This window comes from Euprymna scolopes, chromosome 44 (assembly GCF_053919585.1).
Source record: "Euprymna scolopes isolate OS-2025 chromosome 44, ASM5391958v1, whole genome shotgun sequence".
Taxonomy (NCBI): Eukaryota; Metazoa; Mollusca; class Cephalopoda; order Sepiida; family Sepiolidae; genus Euprymna; species Euprymna scolopes.
This window is the reverse complement of record NC_136525.1, coordinates 5,960,014-5,985,774: the sequence shown is the minus strand read 5'-3', so window position 1 is coordinate 5,985,774 and position 25,761 is coordinate 5,960,014. Positions and strand designations below refer to the sequence as shown.

The following is a 25,761-nucleotide window of genomic DNA, read 5'->3' as shown; positions in this document are numbered from 1 at the left end:
AAACCATTGAAAATAGTTGACAATTGGTATGCAAAATAAGACGTTATAGGGACAGAATAGTTAACATGTTAAGAATGAGTTTCTAAATAACATGGTTGCTATTGAGGAAAGAATTTTTAACCCGAGAAGAACGGTTGGTTGGTTGTTTTTGTTTTACAGCATATCAACCCTTCTCGGGTTATTTAATGCCGAATCCAAAGATTCGGAAGAAAATTTTTTTAATAGAATACATTTGTTGTTTTCAAGTCGGTTTCTATTCAACCCATAGTTGGGACCCTAACAGGTACTACCACTCCGGGTCAGAGTGGACCTGGGAGCAATGGCAATTAAAGAGTGGCTCCACACTCCCCAAAAACCCGCAAACTGTTCATGTTTTTATCCTAAATTATAAAGATTTGATTATTTCTCTTGTTAAGATGATAAATACGCAGTAGATTGATTTGCTTTAATGCAAAAAGAAAAAGATAATAGAAACACCCTCAGATAAAAACGAGATTTTCTTTTAGTTCTAGGTGATTACATGTTATCACCTTGAAAAACTTGGCGGAAAGAAAAAAAACAAAAAACATTTTTAGAATTTAGACAGGAAGTTAAATTTCGTATATAAAGTTAATGTAAAATGATCATTTCTAGAATATTTTAACTTTGTAGGGATATTGGCTAAATTTTTAGCACTAACCCTCTGTCCGACTGGCAAGGTTGTAACTTTTCCTAAAAATGCACAGAATTTATCTCTTAGAGAAAACTAATACGTGTTTGTCAACTGCTCTAAAATGCTACAACGTCTGCGAAATGAAACTCATTTTATGTAAAATTAATATGTGGAGCAGATCCTCCCTCCTAAATGCTTAAATAATTGACTTCTTTTTTTTTTTGTTTGTTTTCCTTCCCGCCAATTTTATCATGATGTTGACACGTAATTTATTACTGGACAAGGAATACAAATTGATTTCTGAAGAACCAATAGATATCGTCAGAGGATAGTAGTTATCAAAATGATATCCATAGGCGAGCTATAAATTTTGCTGGTTTGCACATAAATTGAAAACTACAAATTATGAGAAAAGTCATCTATAACATAAATTTAATTACATACAGGTGAGATTTATATTATACTAGCGGGAGTACCCGGCGTTGCCCGGGTGTTTAGAGGTTTGTGTGCTTTTGGGTAAATCAAAACAAAAGAAAAATAAAAAAATTGTTGCCCGGGTGTTTTGGTAATAGGAAGGATCGAACCCGAAGCCTTGAAGCGAAGTTGGAAAATAAAGTGTGAAAAAAAAAACAAAAAACATGCGACGTTAACCGCTCGGCCAGCAAGAAATAGTTTGAATTTATTTAAATATTAAGAATTGGCAGGTGTCTACACTTAATGACTTTATGAGGTCAAGTTAACTTTCACTGCGAGGCAGTTTTTTTATTTACTGCGGGGCAGTTTTTTTTTTTTGTTTTCCCAAGATGTTGGGGGGAAACCAGCTCCCCATAAAAAGGGGATTGTCCAAATTGAATAGCAATTGTCTGATATAAGGAGAAACTCTGCATTGATCAAAGCTGATTGCTTTTGGACGTTCTCGGCGATCGCGACCGGAACAATGTCGCCAGTTTCGAATTAGTTTCGCTTTTATACGAAAAAGCTGAATCCACATGTGGCGATCCAAAAATGTGGAATATTTAGTTTTACAAAGTCAGGCAAATTAAATAGACACGCGACCTCCGTTCTTAACTCGTAGATATTATAATTTAGAAAGCATATAAAAAGTTTTAAGGAGTGAACCGAACGATTGCTTCCCGGAAAAAAGCCTTTTGTGGATATACACAAAAATGCACACACACAAACAAACATTTTCGCTTTTATATATATATATAGAAGACTAGCAGGGGTGCCCGGTGTTGCCTGGGTGTTTGGAGGTGTGTGTTATGTGGGGGGGGGGTAAATAAAAAAAAAATGGAAACTAAAGAATAAGCAAAGTAATAACCCTGTTTAAATATAAAATTTGAAAAAAAAAGTTAAACTTCTTAAAAAAAAATCGGAAAAGCAAAAACAAAAAAAAAAAAAACAGCGAACATGGTGAAAAAAAAAAAAAACGTGTAAGCAAACGATGTGAAAACGTCTTTAAAAAATTGTAAAAAAAAAAAAAAAAAACAGCAAGTGTGATGGATAAAAAAAAACGGCATACCCCTGTTTCAATATTAAAACTTTAACCCCCCCCCTCCAAAAAAAAAAAACAACAACATGTAAACGAACAATGTTAAAACTTCTTTAAAAAATCGGAAAAGCAAAAACAAAAAAAAAAAAAACCAGCGAACATGGTGAAAAAAAAAAAAACGTGTAAGCAAACGATGTGAAAACGTCTTTAAAAAATTGAAAAGAAAAAAAAAAACAACAAAAAAAACAGCAAGTGTGATGGATAAAAAAAAAAACGGCATACCCGTTTCAATATTAAAACTTTAAAAATCCCCCCTCCAAAAAAAAACAAAAAAACAACATGTAAACGAACAATGTTAAAACTTCTTTAAAAAATCGGAAAAACAAAAACAAAAAAAAACCCAGCGAACATGATGAAAAAAAAAACCTGTTTCAATATTAAAACTTAAAAAATCGAAAAAGAAAAATATTACATCACTGTTTGAACTTGCAACGTTAAGATAATGACAGCAGTCCTTTACTCACTGAGCTGAGAGACCGTCAGCGAAATTGGATCAATTTTTATAAACTTTAAATTCAAGAACCTTTTTTGCACATACGTATTTGCCTATCTTGTCATGAAGAAATGATTTTTTGCTACAAAAGTGTCTGTGTGCATCGGATCCACGCATCCTTCCGGCCAGAAAAAGAAAAATGGTACAAATTAATCTGACCAATGGAAAGCGTGCGCCAGAAGAGATAAAAATAGCCAAAGTTCTGTGAACTGAGAGACAGAAGAAAAGAGAATTAGAGAAAACGAGAGACAAGCACAGCGTCAAGTGAGAAAAAGATCTGTTTTTGAAGTTAAGGCTGACAACACTTCTCTTCTAAGGATTGCTACAAGACCACCAAAAACTGAAGATATTTTCCCAGCAAAAAGAGGAATAAATACTCATAAAACCATTCGTCTTTCAGTTCCTTCCTATCTCTTTCCTTCCAAGTATAAAACCAAACTTTTTAACACTCAAATTTAAACTAAACTTTTATTGTGCATAAAATCTATCCAAACGTTAAAATTTTCCTTGTCGAAAGATTCCCAGAATTTGGCAAAAAGATTCCCAGAGTTTGGCACAAAGAGTCCCAGAGTTTGGCACAAAGAGTCCCAGAGTTTGGCACAAAGAGTCCCAGAGTTTGGCACAAAGAGTCCCAGAGTTAGGCACAAAGAGTCCCAGAGTTTGACAAGATACACCAGAAAATGGTTGGATGTGACACTGACCAAGAGACTGAAAATGACACTCAAGATGAAAACATTAGTCCAAAGAATCCAAATAATACGAATAATCAATCCGCATCCCAAAAATTTAGAAACATAACATACTGTTTAAAAAAAAAAAAAGGAATTATTCCAACTACTAAAAGAATTGCCTACTAACCATTTTGGCTCGGTTTGTCGCAAGTATATTATAAAACACTTAAAAAGGAATTTCTCTCTCAACTGTGGAATGATGTCAACCCCCCCCCCCAAAAAAAAAGTTTCTAAGTGGTTCTGTTTGATGGGACGCTGTCAAAGGTGAACTGCCTCAATAGCGCTGAATTATTTCCTCTTTTTTCAAGAAAAATTGTTTAAGGATGCTCAAAGTTAAATGATGCGGTTATCCTCTATCATAACAGAATTTGTTGACCAAACAGTAACAAACAGTTTAGTACAGTGTGATACTATTGACGTTACCCGCCAACCACCTCATGTATTAAGAAATGTACACAAAAAAAAAAAAAAAAAAAAAAAAAAAAGAAAATTGAAAAATACATTAAAATAAAAAAATTTTTAAAAATGGAAATAAGATGAGCAGCAGAATAAGGATCTGGAAAGTTGTTCACTAAGGAACACAAAAGAAAGCTAAAATAGGATTGTTAATCAATGTGTGGGAATAACAGGATCAAAAGAAGATTGAGCAATATATATAAATATGACCAAAAAAAAGGAAATAGGTTTATCAGTAGAACAATGGAGAGGAAGTTATTCACTAAGGAACACAAAAGAAAGCTACAATAGGATTGATAATCAAGCTGTGCCAGTGAAAAGAGCAAAAGAGGTCAATATGTTTACAGTTAGCTTACGGGCAACTTGAAGAGTAACAATGAGCTTGGCAACAGTTTACGGACAGTCTTAGGTTTGTGACAGCTTGGACCAGATCGAGAGAGCTTTGAGAGATCGAGATGAGCTGATATCAACTGATGATCTAAGCCTTGACAGAACGTAGATACGTACCTTAGCGTAAGATCTTAGTAGATTGTCACACCAAGATTGCAACTGACACATGCAAAATATGTTGGAGTTTGTGTCTTGTTTTATTTATTTATTTTTATATACTTGTAAATAAGTGTTGCAGCCACCAATTTGAGAGATGATGATACGGCGAAAAGAGGAGACAAAGAAGAAATCCACGACACAATGTTGGAGTCAGCGATCATTGTCGAGCTAGGTAGTTTTTTGGTAAAGGGGCATAACTCTTGTATCCACGGTGCTATGCAATTTCAGAACAATTTATTTCGAGTTTATTTTCGTTATTGAAAAAATATTTTAATGGTATTTTTATTATTATTTAAAAAATAATTTTATAGTATTTATTTTGATTTTATTTTTAATATTTCGACACAAATTTTTTTTTTTTTTACTGAACTTATAAAGAATACAATTTCTAAGGCTTTTTCAAGAAATTTTTAAAACATTTTCCAGATTTTCCATTATTTTTTCGAGGAAATAATAAAAATAAAACCTTTTCAAAGCAAAATTCACGGATTTTTTTTTTTTTTTTTTAGTTTATACGAACCCTGATATATGGAGACCAACAGACAGACTAAAAGATGGAAAGCAGGGAGTTGATGGAGATATATTACATCTGTCTGTGATAGTTATGATGGACCAAGACTGATTGATATAATTTATAATATTCTTTATGTTGCGGCCTTGTAAATAAAATATCTATGTCAAGTCAATTGTGAGTATCATCATTCTTTTCTGCAAGGCATCATTAGTTATGATTAGGGCTATGACAACAGAATATTCTTTTCATTGTTTTGACTCGAGTATATATCTGACACAGTTAACCAACCGAGAACCACATCATCTTCTATATATATATATATATAATATTATATTGTTGGTATAAATCCTAACAACAACACAATATGTCATTCCAAAGAGTGCTCAATGCATGAAACAGAGCAATATATTGATTGTTGGAAAGCTATTGGCTACACATTAGCAAACGTGTTTCAATGACCCCCTAGCAGGGAAAATCACCTCATCAGGCCATCATCAGGGTGGATGGTTTTTGGCCTGATGAGGTGATTTTCCCTGCTAGGGAGTCATTGAAACATGTTTGCTAATGTGTAGCCAATAGCTCTCCAACAATCAATATATCTATATATATAAAAGACAAAAAATGTGTGTTTGTGCATTTTTTCTTTATGTCTGGCAAAGGCTTTTTTCAAGCAAGTTTTCGGGGGGGGGGGTACTATGTCTTAGAACTTTTTGGATACTCTTTAGATTATAATATCTAGAATTTACAAAACGATGTCGTAAATATCTTATTTCAGCGACTTTTATCTTACACAAAATTCGTTTTCTCTACTACTGCTATGGCGTTTATCTTACACAAAATTCGTTTTCTCTACTACTGCTATGGCGTGATATTTGACCTTGAAAATCATGCGCTGACATTCAACCACCTGCGTTTTTAAACGCTTATTTTCAACAGTTCTCTAATCCCTGCCTTCGTGACATCATGCTATGTCATCAGACAAGGCTTCGGTTCGAGTCAACCTCACTTCCAAAACATTTTTTGCTGTTTATCTTTTTTTTTAAATTTTGTTTTTATAATAAAGATGAGAATAATAGTCCGCTATAAATAAATTAATATAAGAAATTTGTTGTAAGTTTTTTTTTTTTTTTTTTTTTTTTTTTTTTTTTTTTTTGAATAACACACAAACAGCAAAAAATTTTTTTTTGAGATTTTACGATTTTTTTTGTTCAAATCAAGAAAACGATTTTTTTTTTTGTATGAAATACATATATAAGCCAAATTACAATGCAATATTATGAAAATTAAACATATATATTTCGGTGATAGATGCCATCCTCAGAATTTTAAACATTCTTTTTTCTGCGTGTTGTTCGTACGTTTGGCACACATGATATAAATTGTGTTTTTTGTGATAGAAAATTTTAATATAAAATGCGTATGAAAGAAAAACAAGAAATTCATTGTAAATTTTTTTTTTTTAATAACAAACAACAAACAAAAAAACAGCAAACAAATTTTATGATTTTTTTTGCTGTTCAAATCAAGATTTTTTTTTTTTTTTTAAATAAAATAAGTATGAAATATGTTTATAAGCCAAATAACAATGCAATATTATGAAAAATAAACAAACATTTGTTTAAAATTAATATTTCGGCAATAGATGCCATTCTCATATTTTATACAATTTTTTTCTTCACCATGAAAAACTGGAAGAAAAAGTTAAGAGTCTGCGTGTTGTTCATCTGCGGTGTTATTTTCAAATGTCAGAATACGTTAGGCGCACGTGATATGAAAGTCAGATTAGTTTGTTGGTTGATTGTTTTACAGCATATCAACCCTTTTCAGGTTATTTAATGCCGAATCCAATGATTTTGAAGAATAATTTTTTAATAGAGTATACTAGCATGGGTGCCCGGCGTTGACCGGGTATTTGGAGATGTATGTTGAGCAAAAAAAAAGTGGTCAATTTTTTTTTAACTTTGACCCCTATTATGACCCCTTCAAATTTATTGTTTTGGGTTCAAATCAAGTTATTAAGTTAGATCCATGTCCAAAGAACCTATATCTAAAGTTTCAAGTGTATAGACCCAAAATTGTCGGAGGAGTTTGGTAGAGTTCTCAAAGGTCAAATCGTTGAACTTTGACCCCTTAATCGCCAAATTTCTGTCCGAAAACCGATCACATCGATTTTCCCAAATCTCAGTACCCTGTATATCAAATTTCGAGTCTGTAGACTTAAAATTGACAGAGTTATTGCATAGGGAAATGTACACAGACACTTTCACTTTTATAGATATATAGACTTGTTTTTCTTTCAAGTCGGTTTCTATTTAACCCATAGTTGGGTCCCTAACAGGTACTATCACTTCGGGTCAAAGTGGACCTGGGAGCAATGGCAATTAAAGGGTGGCTCCACACTCCCCAAAGCCCACAAGCTGCGGCCTCACCACCAGATTTAGTTTAAGGTCACTTCCGGGACCATGAAAGTCAGAATTGTGTTTTCTGTGATATAAGCGTTGTTTAAATTTTAAAAATAAAATACGTTTATAAACCAAATCTATATCTAGAAAAGCGAGAATGTGTGTGTGTGTGTGTGTGTGTGTGAGAACACTTTTCAACCTACGACTGTAGATCTACAGATTTGAAATTTGATATATAGAATATTCAGACATGTGGAAAACTTTAACTCATTTTCTCTCGGAGTGGGGGGGGGGTCGTTGGATTTTTTATGTTTGTTAACTGTTTTATGAAATATGACAGCTTCCTTATGTTAGGGATAAGTAGGCTTGAAAACACATTTATAGATCATGTCAAGCTGGTCTAATGGTTATCGTACTTGACTCATTGTCTTTTGGGTTTGGTTTTGATCACAGCTAGAGTATTTGTTTTTTTTACTTACAAGAAGTGAAAAAAAAGAAGAAAAAAAAAGAAAAAAAAAAAAGAAAAAAAAGAAAAAAAGAAAAAAGAAAGAAAAAAGAAAGAAAAAAGAAAGAAAAAAGAAAGAAAAAAAAGAAAAAAAAGAAAAAAAAGAAGAAAAAGAAAAAAAAGAAAAAAAAAGAAAAAAAAAGAAAAAAAAGAAAAAAAAAAAGAAAAAAGAAAGAAAAAAGAAAGAAAAAAGAAAGAAAAAAGAAAAAAAAGAAAAAAAAGAAAAAAAAGAAAAAAGAAAGAAAAAAAAGAAAAAAAAAGAAAAAAGAAAGAAGAAAGAAAAAAGAAAGAAGAAAGAAAAAAGAAAGAAAAAAGAAAGAAAAAAGAAAGAAAAAAGAAAGAAAAAAAAGAAAAAAAAGAAAAAAAAGAAAAAAAAAGAAAAAAAGAAGAAAAAAAGAAAAAAAAGAAAAAAAAAAAAGAAAAAAAAAAAAGAAAAAAAAAACGTAATACTCGGATGCACATATCTCAATTTCTTTCCACATTTTTTTGTTAACATTAATTTTTTATTTTGAATTTAATGTAACATTTAATACCTCCAGTATTTCTGTTTATGATAAACAAGAATTCTGCATTAATTAAAATATAATATTCATGCGCATGCCGGGCGGACTGCTAGTTAATAATAAACCCAATAATAGCAAATGTTTTTTTTTTTTTTCTATGATATTCTTTATACTAGGGTTAAGGTGCGTTATGTCGCGGCACCTGATGGCGTTTCCTGTAAACAGTCCAGATTTCTATTATCTCACCTTTTTCTCAACTGAGCTGTACTGCTTCCTCAATAATTTTAACCGAGTGGTGGTGTGCGCAGTCATTCTGGGAGACTTAGAAACAGATCTGACATGTCCACTTAACAGTACATGTTAAAAAAAAAAAAAAAAAAAATGGAGAAGGGGGGGGGGTAGTGGCATGTGAAGGGTCATCTGGAGAGGAAAATTAAGAATGATATGTTTTGGCAATGCGGGGGACAATGTGAGAAAAGTCTATGGAGGTGACAACATCAGGAAAGATTTTTTTGGTTTTTTTTTTCTTCTGACTTATTTCTGTCTGTTTAACTTTGAACATGTGCACAGATTAAAAACAAACATGCGTATATATATTATATATACATTAGTGATAGAACGATTCCAATATGTTTTCCAGATTCCAATACAATTAGCGATTCCGATTCTTTGTATATCTCTAAATATTTAACCATAAAATTGTTATTTTGTCCCGATTACTGTAAAAACACATCTTAAATGTGCACGTAACGAAAAAACACACTTGTGATGAGATGATATAGAGACGTTTAAATCAATAAATATTTATTATTTTATTATTACGACAAGCAATGAAAGCGTTTTCTAAAAGCGAAATAAAATATATAATTAAAGGAATCGATTTCGGTATCAGGAAATAGGCTAAAATTTTTCTGATTCCAATACCCTAAAAAGCTCTGATTTTTCCGATTCCCAATCCCGATTAATCGTCCCAACACTAATAGATAAGATCCGTTGCTTATTTTATTTTTATTTAGCAATATTAATGGCTTCATAACACTGTTAATAATTTTTTTTTTTTCTACCTTAGCGTTTTTTTTTTTTTTTTAAAGAGCTATAAGCTCTTTTTGCTATCCAATATATAAAAGGCTACACATCTGTCTGTCTTCATATTTTCAAACCCTATCTCTGCCAAAACTAAAAGTCGCAGAGTGGTGCTAGGGGCCTCAAATGATTGGATTTTTTTACAGACCATTCTTTCAAAGACAGTTTTGTACCCTCTAAAGACAGGCAACGGTACTCGTAAGAGCTCCTCTCCAGATGTGGTAATACACTCCATTTTTCCAGTGACTTTGGTAATGGATCTGATACATTCCATTTCAGATCAGGGGTAAAGGTCGGTTCCAGAAGTTTGTCCTAGCAGGGCCCCTTCCTCAAGAGTAAAGTCCAGATTGAGGGATTAAAAGAAACTGTTTTCGTTGACCCCAAATTACAGGGATAGACAGAATATATTAAAATCACAAAATGGTGTGCTTACCTTCGGTCTGAGGATGCCAGTTCCACTGATAAATTGCCAAAGACTTCGGTTTGCAATTCTAAAAAGACAAAATCAAAAAAACATAAAATAAATCACTAAAAATAAGACATATTTCAAAAAAAAAAAAAATAAATAAATAAAAATAAGACATTTTTTTTTTTTTAAATATTAAAAATAAGACATATTTAAAAAAAAAAAAAAAATTATTTGTGTGTAAGATCTGATCTTTACATCAAATCTGTCGCTATGGTTACCGGAAAAATGGTTGGATCATTCTGCCACGCCACAAAGTATTTCACTTCCGATACAAGCCTCTATGAGAACCAAATAATGTTGTATGGTAGGCCGGTATATAAACAGGGTCTATCTAACGTGTTTCTTTTAACGTGATATATATAGCGTGTGTGACGTCTAGTGGTTGAAATGTTCTTCTATTGTTGTGTGTTTCACATCTGCCTTTTTTTCTCTTGTTCTTGGTCTTTGGGCAGGGATCAAAGTGTAGTATCTGTTCTTCAGATGCTGCACTTAAGATAACTTGTACGAGTCAATGGAGGGGAAACCCTCTATACTGGGACAATTATTATTTTTGGTAATCAGAGTGCCCCCTTTTTGCCTACTTTTAGGGGAACTGGTTTTTACCCCCACATTAAAAACGGGCTTGTGCCTAATTTGCTTTGGTGGGGAAGCAAATGAATACAATAAAACAGTTCATTAACATTCAGCCTGTGTAGCGCACGTGCAAAGAACATACATCTCTACGTTGTATCTTCGTCTCTTTTCATTATTCAAGTTCATTTCCCTCTGAGAACCCATATATTTCATGCAACTTTATTCTCGACTTCCTATCGCAGCTGCAAAACGTTTTCATTTTCTACATCATCACATTCCTCCCATATCCCAAAACGCGGAGACGATATCTTTCGTGTTAACTTGTCCAACTATTCTCTCCAAACTCTAAACTAACTTATTACATATATATATATATATATTATTCCTTAATTGGAATTCATTTTTTGAGATGAGCATTATATATTAATTTATTTTTATTTCGGACTATTAGTCCTCATCTTTATTAGTTGTTTTTTGATCTTTTATTGGTTTTGTTTATTTACAACGTTTCGGCCAACTATTCCTCTGGTCTTCATCAGGTGGTAACCGCAACGGATAGGAACTTCGAATCTCCTAACTGCATTCTCAGCCATCACTGCCATCCGGAGATTCGAAGTTCCTATCCGTCGCGGTTACCACCTGACGAAGGCCAGAGGAATAGTTGGCCGAAACTTTGTGAATAAACAAAACCAATAAAAAGATCAAAAAACAACTAATAAATATGAGGACTAATAGTCCGAAATAAAAATAAATTAATATAACTTATTACATGTATTACGAAACTCCATTAACTCCACGTGACCAAAAACACAAATCGGATGATCCACCTCCGCCTCCGTCACATATTTCGTTTATGTTTCTAACATTCTTTTTCAACAAGTTAACATGTTTTGTGGAACCATTTTAACATAAATAATTTTATCTGTAAATATTTATTTAGATTTGATAACATTCTTTCTGACATTCTAATTTTACACTAGGCGGTTGTTTGGCCTAAAAATTCAACGGGGGGACAGGGGGGGGGTCAACGACTGAAATTCCCCCCCCCCGGTACATGAGAAAATTGCCAATGAGAACCTTTGCTCTGAGGAAAGTTACCTGATTGGAATGTAGGGGGGGGGTCCTGATTATCCAATCAGGAAGAACCAAGATGTAACAGATTGGACAATGATTGATTAGATGAAAATCCCATGTCTGCTCTGACACACGCCACTCCTTCATACATAAGGCACTGCAGAACAAGGAAAATCATTTTTAGTTCAATTTTGGAATCTGGTTGAACTCCAAGGGAGACTGTCCACCACCCCTTCACCACCCTGCGAAACACCAGTCCGATAAGCAAGAAATCATTGATAAAAAAAAAAAAAAAAAAGAGCTGTTTGAATACTACCAGAAAAAGAAACTTATAATCGATATTTTTATTCTTTTATTTTTAATTCTCCTATGAAAAACTGTACAGTTATTTTTATTTTTCTCTTCTTGTGAATACTTAATTAGTACAAAAACAACAACCAGAGTCAGCGTCGATTTATTATTATCACTTGCAACTGAAATTGAGGAAAAACAATCAAGTTGAATGATCTCTGAAACTACTCAACAGGTTTTCTTCAAAATTTACAGAACTTTAGTGTATAAGTTTGGAAGTGATTTTAGTTAAGTTTTGTCTCAGAATACCCCCGATAATCGAAACCGTTATTTTAATTTATCTATCATTGGTAATGCCATTTTTTCCATGTCATCGCTTAGCAACAATGATAGAATAACGGGCTGTGAAAATTCTACCTTGGGCAAGTTTTTTTGCATGACGTGGTTTGTAGGTTTAAACTACGCACATAATTTCTTAATTTTTTTTTTCATTAACGGCAACGAATTTTATAAGACTTGAAAATTTATCTGTTTTTTGTTTTTTTTTAATTTTTTTTGCATGATGTGGTCTGTAGGTTCAAACACTGCACATAAATTACTAAATGTCTTTTTTGTTAACTGGAAAGAAGTTTATATAAAATAATTTAATAAAAGAAACAGTAGATTCTCTACAGTGCAGCGGAGAATAACACATATTTTGGACTAAGTTACTGCATGGAAGCATGTGAAGCTTCCTCCCAGGCTATTTCACAGATTTCGATGGCAATAAAAATAATATTTGTTAATCATTATTCAATCCCGGGCAACGTCGGATCTTCCTGCTAGTGTGTGTGTGTGTGTGTGTGTATATGTATATATATATATATCTTATACATACACACAAAGTAGTCCATCCCAATTAATCTCTTGACATGACAAAAAATGAGTAGAACAAAATTAAAAATGTCAATCAAAATTACTTGGATTTTTTGTTGTTGTTTTTATGAGAGAAAGAAAGAAAGAAAGAAACAGATTGACAGCAGGAGACCCAAAAATAAATATGAAACCCCAAGCAAACCCTAAAGACTCAACCAGATCTACAGTAGAATACCTTTCTTCTCCTAAGGGGTGGAAGGGGGGGGGTCAGTCTCCAGTTAGACTACAAATAAAAAATTAAAAAAAACATAACTGACAATCTGAATTAATTCCAAATGATATAAGCCAAGCTGTTGATCCCAGCATCGCAGACATATCCCCTAACCCTAACCCTACCTTCTGCCTGACCCTGCTGTGACTATCTGGTATCCCCCACACCTCCAAGCAATAATGCCCTGGCATGGGGCTGGGAGATTTGTGTGGAATGAAATCCCCAGACAACAGAACTGCAGGTGGTAAAAGTCTGGAATTTTTGGAGTTGTTAACTGGTTATTATCAATCTGGGGGTCTGTTGAATGGAGTGGGATTTAAGGGGGTTAGAGTATGGGGCTGGGGGCTCTCTCAACTAATTTTCTTCTGACCTACTGAACTGTTATTTAACCTGATTGCAAAAAAGCTAAACAGTTTATGAAATAAACCTTAGTTTAGAAAGATAAAAGCTTCTATTAAAGGCAATGGATAAGAAAGGATTATCAGCTAATTAACACAGTTAAATGTGTAAACAGGGTTCGTACAGATTTTCAATGGCCATTTTTAAGGACCTTTCAAAGTTTTTCAAGGCCTTCTCCGGAGAAAATTCAAATTTTCCAAAAAAAAGTTTGGGGTATGCTTTACAATCCACAGCGATAGGTGTATCAGAATTTTTGTAGGAATTTTTGACACCTCTAACACGAAACTGCGAATACAATATAAAAATCTCGTAATTTCTCTGTTAAAAGTGGGTTGTTTATTTTCTTTAGTGATTATACTTCCAAAATAAACTATTAAAGTTGTTTTAAAAATAATAGAAATATTTTTTTTTTTTAAAACAGTAATGAATTTTCCGAACTCAATATTTTTCAATTTTTAAACTTTAAAAATCTATCAAATTTTTTCTATTGATTTTATTTTTACGATATTTTCAGGGTCATTGTGAAATTTTATGTTCTTTCCAATAAATCGAATATAATATTTTAGACAAACGTTTTTTTTTTTTAATTCACGCCCCCCCCATTTTCAAGTGTCTATTAAAAAGTAAATAATTAATTTACTCACAAATTGAAGAGAAAAGGTCAATAAATAATATATTCAAATTTAAAAAAAAAAAAAAAAAAACAGTGTTTTTTCAGAATTTTACCTGTAAAGTTTGAAGTTTAAAACCTTTTTTTTTAAACCATGTTATTTGTTTTTTCTTTTTTTTTTTTTTAATGAAACCTTGGTCCTTGCTCCTTTAATTGAAAAAAAAATTAGGGCTTGAATTGCATTCTTCGAGGAGTTATAAGCTTGGAAAGATGGGGTGGAATTATTCACTATTTTCACGAAATTTCTGACACACCTACGACAGCGATTCAAAACAGTGGTAAAAAAATCGAATATACAACAAATAAATGTTACCAAAGGCAATAAAATGTTACTATGCAATCTACTTACATCATTGTTTTAAATGTTTTTTTATTTGATCTCTAATATTAACTCTCTTTACATACGATTTTTAATTTCTAACGAAGATGGTTGCCGTCTTGTCCATTGGGAGGGGGTCTAATTTTACATTACCACATTAGAGTGGGGGGGGGGTCCGCCATTGAAGAGTCCATTCCATGCAAGAAAAGTATGTTTTTAGAAAGGTGGGGGTAATTTTATGCATGATTGCCACCACTACCCCCCCCCCCTTAAAAAAAATTATAAAATTAAATTATAAATAAGAACAAAAATAGACTGAGATTTCAATCGTTATTACGAAACTACCTGAGGTAGTTTTGTGACAAAGGGACATAACTCTTGTATCCACAATACTACTATGCAATTCCTGAACAATGTATTTCGATTTTATCTTCAATACTTTAGTATTTATTTCGATTTTATTTTTATATTTCAACACAAATTTTGACTAGAATACCATTTTTAAGGCCTTTTCAAGAAATTTTCCATATTTTCAAGGATTTTTCAAGGTAATAATAAAACTAAGGTCTTTTCAAGGTAAAAGTCAAAATTTAAGGATTTGATATGGTACGAACCGTGATAAATGTACCTAGAGTATAAGAAAATACAGTACGTCAAACTATGCCAGCCAAATTCCAATTTTCACCTCTTAGATATTTTTTGTCAAAAAACCAAACTGCATATGTTCTAAAGGTCCGAATCTCCTGCATATCAAGTTTCAAGTTTGAAGACCAAAAATAAGCAATAGTTTGGTAAAAACTGTTCCACGGACATAAAAGGCAGTTTTCTGTGTGCATGTTTGGCTAAAACTTAAAAACAACAAAAGAAATGCCTACAAAGTTAGTATTTGCTTTTTTTGATCGTGTTGCCTAGGATAAATATCTCAAATTTAGAAAAAATGATTCATAGCCATAAGCTGACACAGATTTAATAAGAGCCTGTTTTCCACCTATATCATGTATTAATGGGAAACAATTTTGATTTCTTTTAATCAAGAACTTAATTCCCTTATATTTCTTGAGGAATCTATATATAAAAAAAGAGTTGCTTTTGTGTACACGCGTGGTTAGTTGTGCGTGTGTGTGTACACGCGTGGTTAGTTGTGCGTGTGTGTACACGCGTGGTTAGTTGTGTGTGTGTGTACACGCGTGGTTAGTTGTGTGTGTGTGTGTACACGCGTGGTTAGTTGTGTGTGTGTGTGTACACGCGTGGTTAGTTGTGTGTGTGTGTACACGCGTGGTTAGTTGTGTGTGTGTGTACACGCGTGGTTAGTTGTGTGTGTGCGTACACGCGTGGTTAGTTGTGTGTGTGTGTACACGCGTGGTTAGTTGTGTGTGTGCGTACACGCGTGGTTAGTTGTGTGTGTGCGTACACGCGTGGTTAGTTGTGTGTGTGCGTACACGCGTGGTTAGTTGTGTGTGTGCGTACACGTATGGTTAGTTGTGTGTGTGTGTGTGCATACACGTGTGGTTGGTTGTGTGTGTGCGTATGGTTGTGTGGGTGTACATGTGGTTGGTTGTTGGGCTAATATATATTTTGAAATAAATATTAATGTTCATAACTACAGACACTAGTGTTTCATGCTTATGCAATAATCAGTGCAGGAAGTCATAATTACTGTTGGGTAGAAGATTTGAACCCAGCCAACAAAGCTACCCTAAGCTTAGCAGGCTAGTGTCTTTTCTCCAGGCCACCGGCAACTAACACATGAATACAAGAAAATTAAGTATTTATGGATGACATTTTTGGTAAGCTTTCACAAATGACGGAGTATTCAACGACAGGAAGCTGGAATGATGAAGTAAATATATACGTACACATACACATACTTAACTTTATATATAAAGATACACACACCTAACTTCATACAGGGTTTGTGTACAGATTTTCCATGTCTTACTCAAGGGGGCGGTTTATCAGGAATTTATTTATGTTGGACTTGAAGACATCCAGGTTGTAGTCAGTTGGGAAACAGGCAACTGGAACAGAGTTCCACAAGCGTGCACTTCTAAGAAAGAAGCTTTGTTCATGGAATCTACGTTTTGGTTTTGGCACAGCTAAAGAGTGGGGAAAATTTTTGGCAGTGGTTTCAGCTAGACGGGTGTTTATTGTGAAAGACTGGCGAGGGGGGGACCAGAGATTGGAGCTCAGACGAACACTTGCCATGGAAGTAATGATAAAACAGAGACAGGCTATATATACATATACACACACCTGACTTTATATATAAAGATACATGTACCAAACTCCATAAATATATAGGTTAGACACACCCAAACTAACTAAATAATCGTTTTTGCTGCTTTATTAATTTTATTTACTTTTTTTTTTTTCTATTCCCCCCCCCCAAAAAAAAGGCGAAACTTCATCTGTACGTGGATTTGGTAATCAAGGAGATCCTCACAGCAGGAATTTCCAAGTCATCATTAAAATCCGCCGAAACCGTTTCTGTCTTTAGGAATCAAATTTCAGAGGAAAGAATAACTGTGGAGAGCAATCATATTAAATAGTTTTTGCTCAATACGAAACGTCATTAATAGACCTCGGCTTCGAAAAACGCACACCAAAAAACAAAACAAAAAAATATCTCATTATATAATGCAATGAAGCCATTCAAAGAAAATGTCTTCAACAAAGAGAAACTAATCAAAATAGTGAGAGCTTAACACTGTTTAGAGGAGCAATTAAATAAAAAAAAAAAAGAGGAATAAAAGTTATATACAACTTTATTATATCATCACTTCAATAAAGAAAGAATATATATTATATACTAGCAGGGGTGCCCGGCGTTGCTCGGGTGTTTGGAGGTGTATGCTGTGCAAAAAAAAAACAAAAAAACAAAAAAAAAAAGGTTAATTTTTTAAAACTTTGACCCCTATTATGACCCCTTAAAATTTATAGTTTCGGGCTCAAATCACTTTATTAAGTTAGATCCAGGTTCAAGGAACCTATATCTAAAATTTCAAGTGTCTAGACCCAAAATTGTCGGGGGAGTTTGGTAGAGTTCTTAACGGTCAAATCGTGAAATTTGACCCCTGAACAGCCAAATTTCTGGCTGACACCCGTCACATCGATTTTCCCAAATCTCAGTACCCGGTATTTCAAGTTTCGAGTCTATAGACTAAAAATTGACAGAGTTATTGCGTAGGGAAATGTACACAGACACACAGACAGACAGACAGACACATTCACTTTTATAGATATATAGATATATAATATATATAATATATATATATATATATATATATATAACCGATAACTGTTTTGTAAAACATGCACATTTGTAATGCCGTTGTTCGACCTTCACCTGGCAAATTCCATACTTCTGCACTGATTTTCCCCAGCTAAACCCCAAATATAAAGTTTCGCATGGGTTTGAATACCCTATATATTAAGTTTCATGTCTGTATACCAAAAACTGACAGGAGTTTAGTAGGCAAAATTTTTTAAACAAATAAATAAATATATACAGGGTGTCCGTAAAGTTACTATACAGTCTTATTGTTTTATTGTATTATATTTGTATTAATAGTTAATATTTATTTTTTTACAGGTTTATTTAATCAAGCATGACTGTATAGTAACTTTACGGACACCCTGTATATAAGTGAGATAAGACACTTATTTGAAATCAGATGAAAAATCCTGATAGATATTACTTGAAGTAATACTTTCAGAGAGATCCTAGCCAAAAAGGAGAAGCTCAATATTTAAGAATAGAGCAATATATAAGTTTTGTGGTTCAATTTTAAATTCTGAAAAAAAAAAAAAAAAAAAAGGAAAACATATAGAGACATATATTCGATTTAATGTCAAGCAATAAATTCTTAAATCGAATATATGTCTCCATATGTTGTTTTTTCAGAATTTAAAATTGAACCACGAAACATATATATATATATATATATATATATATATACATACATACATACATACACATAAATATATATAAAGAGGGTTTGTGTTTACTATAACCTTTTTACGCAAATATTACTAAAGTATAAATCATGTAGAATATCTGCATGAATACAATTACACATAATAGTTAACTAAAGATGATCATCCCATAAGAAAACCGAAAAATCTAATAGGGAATTAAAATGAATGTTTCAAAGAATATGCAAATTAGCTAGATCTTTTGCAGATGAATACAATACTACGACCCATATATAACAAAATTGTATTTTCTTTTTAAATAAATAGAAAAGAGGGTTTTTAGTATGAATATCAATGCACAAAGAAAACCCAAATTTATAGAAGCATAGGTTGTGCGTGCACGTGTGTGTGTGTGTGTGTGTGTGTGTATATATATATATATATATATATATATATATATCCTTTTTATCATTTTTCTTTTAACTCCTATTCCCCTTACCTCACCCTTTTTTTTAACCAAGTAAGATCTGTGACTTACTTGTAGTTTCATTAAATACTTTTATATGCAAAATCCGATCCCGCATTGTGCTAATTCCTGCCCTCTGATGAGAAGGAGAGTATTTCTTTGAAACTCCGCGGATTAAGGACTATCCACTTATCTTGTGCTTCCTTTTTTAAAATTAAATATGTTTTTAACTCTTTTTCAAGATGTCTTTTAACATGTTTTATTAATCATTTGTTCATATATATATATATATATATATATATATATGAATATAATGTGTGTGTGTGCGCACATATATTGCATGTGAATACATACATATATTGTGTGTGTGTACATATATTGTGTGTGTATGCACATATAATGCGTGTGTATACATACATATAGTGTGTGTAGGTAGACGAAAGCTTATGCACAATATATGCAAACAAGCAAATAGAAAATTTGCACCACAAGCAAAAGCTTTCTCTCATTTCCGATCCATCGAATATATTTTCTTTCCATTGCCAACGGAACGGATTGTACGAACAAAAGAAGGAGAGAGGCTGGGGCATGGAAGAAATGGATTAATTACCAGAATGTGAAAGCGGATCCAGTATAGTTCCGCCTCGGATCCATTTGCAAAGAAAGTGATGATTATTCATCGACGCCATGGTCTGGTGAAAGCAGAGGTCCTCATTTTTCTATGACACCTCGGATCCGAATTGATACAATCCAGAGTGGACCAGGATGATCCCAGAGGGGGCAGGTGACGGTGAGAGTGAGTGGGATGAAAGAGGAGATAGAGCAAAATCCGACAAATCAAAACAAAAGGGGGACAAAGAAAGTCAGCAATCATGAGCTGCGGGTGTCTTTAAAACTCGGTACCTTTCTCCTTTTGTCCATTCGACAGAATCTGCTATCATTCTAATCCGGAGTTTGGAGATACGATTCTAACAGCTTACAGGATTAGTCTGCGGGTGGTTGCCAAATCGAGGCACAGCGGATATTCGACATACAATACTTTGTGTATCGATCGCAAAGGGACAAAGAGAAAAAGAAAGATAAGATGATGATCTAGAATTCCCCCTATAATAAAAAAACACGAACAGAAAAATTTTTATGATGTACATACCTGTGACAAAATAAAAATATCAGATTCCAAAAATCATGTAAATTGATCCAGTAGTCTGTATTTATTATAAAGAAAAACGACTTTAAGTGATTAATAGGAAATCATAGTCGTTATAAGGCTGATATCGTAAGTTTTAACTCATCATGGAGTTATCTGCCCTTATTTTTTTCAAGATGGCGATGTGAGAGTCTTTTGCTTTCTCGTGAAATTCGACCATTTTTAAAGGTCAAGGTATTTATACTCTCCTACAGCCCACACCACTGAAGTGACCATGATCAAACTGGACATGATGATGGTCGCCGACATAGGAATGGTGAACACTATTTTTCAAGGTCAAATGTTAAGGTCGGGACTTTACTAGTAGTCATCATAAGACTAACACCGCAAGTTTTAACTCATTGTGTAGTTATCTGCCCCTGTATTATTATTTTTTTTTTTTTTTTATATAATAAAATTTGATTTTCTTAGCTAAAAATAAAACTACTTGAGCAATTTACGTAATTTTTGGAATATGATATTGTTGTTAAATTACAAGTAAATATACCAAAGATTTTTTTTTTTAATTTTTTGTTTTTTAATATGGGTATGATTCTGAACAAGTACCAAACAAAGTGCCATCCACCAAACGCCTACAAGAGTTTTTGGTCTACAGACATGAAACTTAATATATAAGGTATTTGAACCCATGCGAAACTTTATATTTGGGTTTTAACCTGGAAAATTCGGTACAAAAGTGTGAAAATTCAAAAATACAAAAATAAAAAATAAAAATAAAAAAAATAATTAAATTTGCAAGGTGAAGGTCGAACCCCGGCAGTATGAATATACATGCATAACGTTATTGCTATTGGTTCATTGTATTTTTAGATGGTTACTACACTGTAGAAGCACATTATTTAAAATTCATGCTACTCAAAAAATGAATATTTAAACGCGCAGTTACTGATTAGGCAACACTTGCTTTACAATAAACTAATCAAGAAGCTGGATTGAGAAACAGATACTTAATGTTAACTAATACTAAACAAAAATAGAGATAATACATGTCAGTTTCTTATTTAATAAATTGTTAGGTGAAAGTACAGAATAGTTAAATAATACCTTCCCCTCCCCATATTAAGCATGGCTTTCTACATAATAACGTTATTATTTCAGCACGGTCCGTATTTCGTGTGGTTTCCCCCCTCTCATGTCTTCATAGTTCAGTCATATACGGCAGAGGAAAAAAAAAAAAACAATCATAAGCTGGACTTTCTGGTTTCGATTCTCGGTGGTGGCGCATGAGTCATTTTTTTTTTTTTTTCAATAACTTTTTAAATTATTAATATATATTGGGTCCAATATATATTAATAAATACGAAATCTGCATTAATCAATATATATATATTTTAATTACATTTTCACCCCAAACAAGGCATATTGCCACTTTGGTGTAGGGGGCTGCTATCAGGGACATAAGTTACTGGGGTACTATGTGGGGAGTTGGGCAATAAGATGTCGGATGCCAGGCAATGCAAGGCGCCTTGCTAGTAAACCGTATCGAGCTGGCCTAATGGTTATCGTACTTGACTCACTGTTTTTAGGTTTTGGTTTTCGATCTCAGTTCGAGTATTTTTTTTTTTTTTCTTACTTACAAGAAGTGAACAGTTTAAAAAAAAACAATACTCGCATGCAAATGTGTCAGTTTTTCCTGTTTTTTTTTTTAATTAATTCATTTTTTTTAATTAATTAATTTTTTTTATTTCATTTTTTTTTATTAATTCATTTTTTTTTAATTAATTCATTTTTTTTTAATTAATTCATTTTTTTTAATTAATTCATTTTTTTTTAAATTAATTCATTTTTTTTAATTAATTCATTTTTTTTAATTCATTTTTTTTATTAATTCATTTTTTTTAAATTAATTCATTTTTTTTTTAATTAATTTTTTTTTAATTTATTTTTTTTTTATTAATTCATTTTTTTTTATTAATTCATTTTTTTTTATTAATTCATTTGTTTTTTATTAATTCATTTTTTTTTATTAATTCATTTTTTTTAATTAATTCATTTTTTTTTTAATTCATTTTTTTTTAATTTATTTTTTTTTATTAATTCATTTTTTTAATTCATTTTTTTTAATTCATTTTTTTTATTAATTCATTTTTTTTTAATTCATTTTTTTTATTAATTCATTTTTTTTTAAATTCATTTTTTTTTATTAATTCATTTTTTTTATTAATTCATTTTTTTTTATTAATTCATTTTTTTTTATTAATTCATTTTTTTTTATTAATTCATTTTTTTTTATTAATTCATTTTTTTTATTAATTCATTTTTTTTTTTAATTCATTTTTTTTTATTAATTCATTTTTTTTTATTAATTCATTTTTTTTCAAGGAATTTAACGGGTACATCTAGTATATCTATGAAAGCGAGAATGTGTGCGTGCGCGTGGACACTTCTCAACCTATATACAACAAATTTATTATCTACAGACTTAAAATTTCGTATATAAGGTATTCAACCATCTGAAAAACTTTTTAAACGGTTTTCGTCTAGAAAAAAAGGGCTGCTAAGAGTCAAAATTGAAAAACTGGTACTTGGAGTCATTGGATTTTTATCTGTTTGTCTACTGTTTCATGGCTGCGCATGTGTGAATCGTTCACATGGCAGCTTCCTTATGTTAAGAATAAGTAGGCTTGAAACTCATTTTAAAGATTGTGGTAAAATAGCCTAATGGTTATCGTACTTGACTTGCTGTCTTTAGGTCTTGTTTCTGATTTCATCTGAAGTTTTTTTTTTTTCTTTTTACTTACAAGAAGTGAACTGTTTAGAAAAATATACTTGCATGCATATGTCTCAGTTTTTTTCCGTTTCTGTATTTTTTTTAAAGTAATTTAATGTTATATTACTAAGTAACACTAGTGTCTGTAGGTATTTAAAAATTATTATAGTAAAAATTATGTCAGCCCATTTAAGAACTCGGTTCTTATTGTTGAGCAGTTTAAAGTCGAAATGTAAGTCGGGCACTTAATCTCGAATGAACAGATCATGACGTTACAAAGATAAGATCATTCTGAACGGACATCTCGATATGCAATAATAAATGTTAAATTTCAACTTAATTTCTCGCGGTTAATGTTGGCCGTATGGTTTGTTGCTTGCTAATGGAGTTAGAGATGTCATCCTTTCCCGGTACATCTGCTAGTCTATATATATATATATATATATATATATATATATATATATATATATAAAAGTATTATTTAAAAAAAAACGCACCACAATTCAGTTAAGCTGACATAGGTCAGATAATATGAAAGAAAATAGAATTACTTTGTTCAATAAAAAAAAAAAAGAAATTTAAATTGAAAAAAGAAACAAAATCAAAAAAGAAACAAAACCAAAAAGGAAAAAAACAAAATTAAAAAAGCAACAAAATAAAAAAAAGCAACAAAATGAAAAATGCAAAAAAAAAAAAACAAAAAAAAAACCCCAAAAAAATCGAAAATATGAAAAAAAAAAAAAAAAAAAAAAAAATGCAACTCTATTCACAATGTGTTTCTGAAGAAACGGTAAAATGTAAACCGAAAAGAAATTTCCATTGAAAGAAAATGCAAAGAATTTATTTCTATCCAAACTTTTTACTAAAACATGCAATCGACAAAGTCCGCAGAGATTCGGAAAAAAAAAAAAAAAAAAAAAGAATTAGAACGGCAGGAAATTACTTAGTGACGAAAGCCGGGGAAAAAATGTTTACATTCACTGTTAGATGAATATTCGGCCATCTTTTTACCCGTTGAACGTATTACGCGCTGTCAAAAGTCCAACAAATAGTTCCATTGTCAAACAACCATTAAAGACGGACGGCACAATTTTCCAACGAAGGATAAATTTATTCTTTTCTATTTTATCTATAAAATTAAGAGTGTGTGTGTGTGTGTGTGTGTGTGTGTGTGTGTGTAAGAACACTTCTCAACCTATATACTCAACGAATTTTTAATCTACACACTTGAAATTTCATATATAGGTTACTGAGACATGTGGAAAACTATAATCGGTGTTCTTTAGGAAAAAAGGGCTGCTAAGAGATAAAAATTGAAAAATTAGTATGCAGTGGTCGTCAGATTTTCATCTGTTTGTCAACTGTTTCACGAATGCGCATGCGTGAATGGTTCATATAACAGATTTTTTTTATGTAAAGAATAAGCAGGCTTAAATACGTTGCAAGCCTGTCTTTTTTTGTTATTTCCATGACAAGTGCTCGTCTGAGCTCAAATCTCTGCCCCCCCCCTCGCCAATTTTCACGATAAACACCCGGCTAGCTGAAACCACTGTCAGTAATTTTCCCCACTCTTTATCTGTGGCTAAATCAAAACGTAGATTCCATGAACAAAGCTTTTTCCTTAGAACTGCACACCTGTGGAACTCTCTTCCGTTTGTCTGTTTCCCACCTGACTACAACTTGGATGTCTTCAAGTCCAACATAAACAAATTCCTGATGAACCGCCCCCCTTAAGTAAGACACTTTGTCAAATCTCCAATACTAACGATTACTATGATATTATCCCATTGATTACTGTACACGCAATAACCCTTATCCCTGAATGGCTTCCGGGCCTTGATAAGTGGTGACCTCCATGTAAAAAAACAAGGCCAATAGCCATTAGTCGTGTGTTCTCGTGTAATGAATGAATGCGTGAATGTAGGATTGACATGAAATTCTTAAAAATAAACTAAAATGACCGAAAAATGGGCTGAAATGACTTAAATAAATAAAAAGTAAATGACTTAGAATGACTTTAATGAACTTACGGATGAATTGAATGATCTTAAGAATGACTTGAATGCTTAAAAAATAACTGGAATCCTTCAAAAATGGCTTGAATGATCTGGAGAATGACTTGAATGGCTTTGAGACTGACTGGTTGTAAAAAGGGTGATCATTTTACATTAAATTAATACAGAAAAGTGATCCCCCACTTTATATCACAAAGTTACAAACATAAGTACACCATGTAGTAAGAATAGATACTACACTTTGATCTTGACCAAAAGGCAAGGAAAAGGGTATTTATTTGCTCCTCCACCGAGCAAATTAGGCACAAAGCCGATTTTTAATGTGAGGAGTGAAGGGGAAATGGGGATCAACTCACCGGAGAGTAGGGGAGCTGGATAGTGACAATTGGTATGAAGGGTTGCCCCTACACTGACCAAGGTCTTATATGTGGAGTCACCCTCAAATATGGTCTTTGCTTGAAGTATCTGCCGAAAACTACACTTTGATCTTGGCCAAATGCCAAGAAAAGCTTAAAAAGCTAAGAACAGCATCTATTAATAACAGACTTTTGATCTTAACCAAAAAGGTCAAGCACAAAAGTGTTACGGACAGACCGACCGAGTGACTTAGTCGCTTGCATGTGACTAAAAAAACAAAACAAAAATACACTTTGTTAATATCGTGACAATCTGTCCAAATAGTTATCGTACTTCACTATCTTCAGGTTTTGGTTCCGGTCTCACACAAGGAGTGAACTGTTTATGAAAAAACATAATACTCGCATGCACATGTCTCAGTTTTTTCTCAGTTTTTTTTTTTTTTTTTTTTTTTTTTTTTTTTTTTTTTTTACTTCATTTTGTTGCAAAGAAATTTACCGTTATGTTTAACATCTTCGTAGTTGTTGTTCCTATTTACAATGTCTCCCCACGGGACAGAGTTAGACACCAGGGTCGTTTTTTTAACGTGGAGAAAAGGAACAAAAATAAAAATCATCTCAGTCGTGAAGGATTTCTCCACTAAAAGAGAACGAGAAATGGAAGTGCCGCATCTGAGGAACAGATACTACACTTTGATCTTTTTATTTATTTTTTTTTTTTTATTTATTTG

At 32.3% G+C, this 25,761-nt stretch overlaps 1 protein-coding gene across 1 annotated transcript in view; it reads right to left on the bottom strand.

Moving 5' to 3' along the window:
• The window catches only part of LOC145268655 (nucleoporin NUP188-like), a 568,258-nt gene that overhangs the window by 350,066 nt on the left and 192,431 nt on the right, over window positions 1-25,761 (bottom strand). The window contains exon 2 of the mRNA XM_080124140.1: window positions 9,874-9,931. Within this exon, the coding sequence (XP_079980266.1) occupies window positions 9,874-9,931 (58 nt within the window). The remainder of the gene's footprint in view (window positions 1-9,873; window positions 9,932-25,761) is intronic.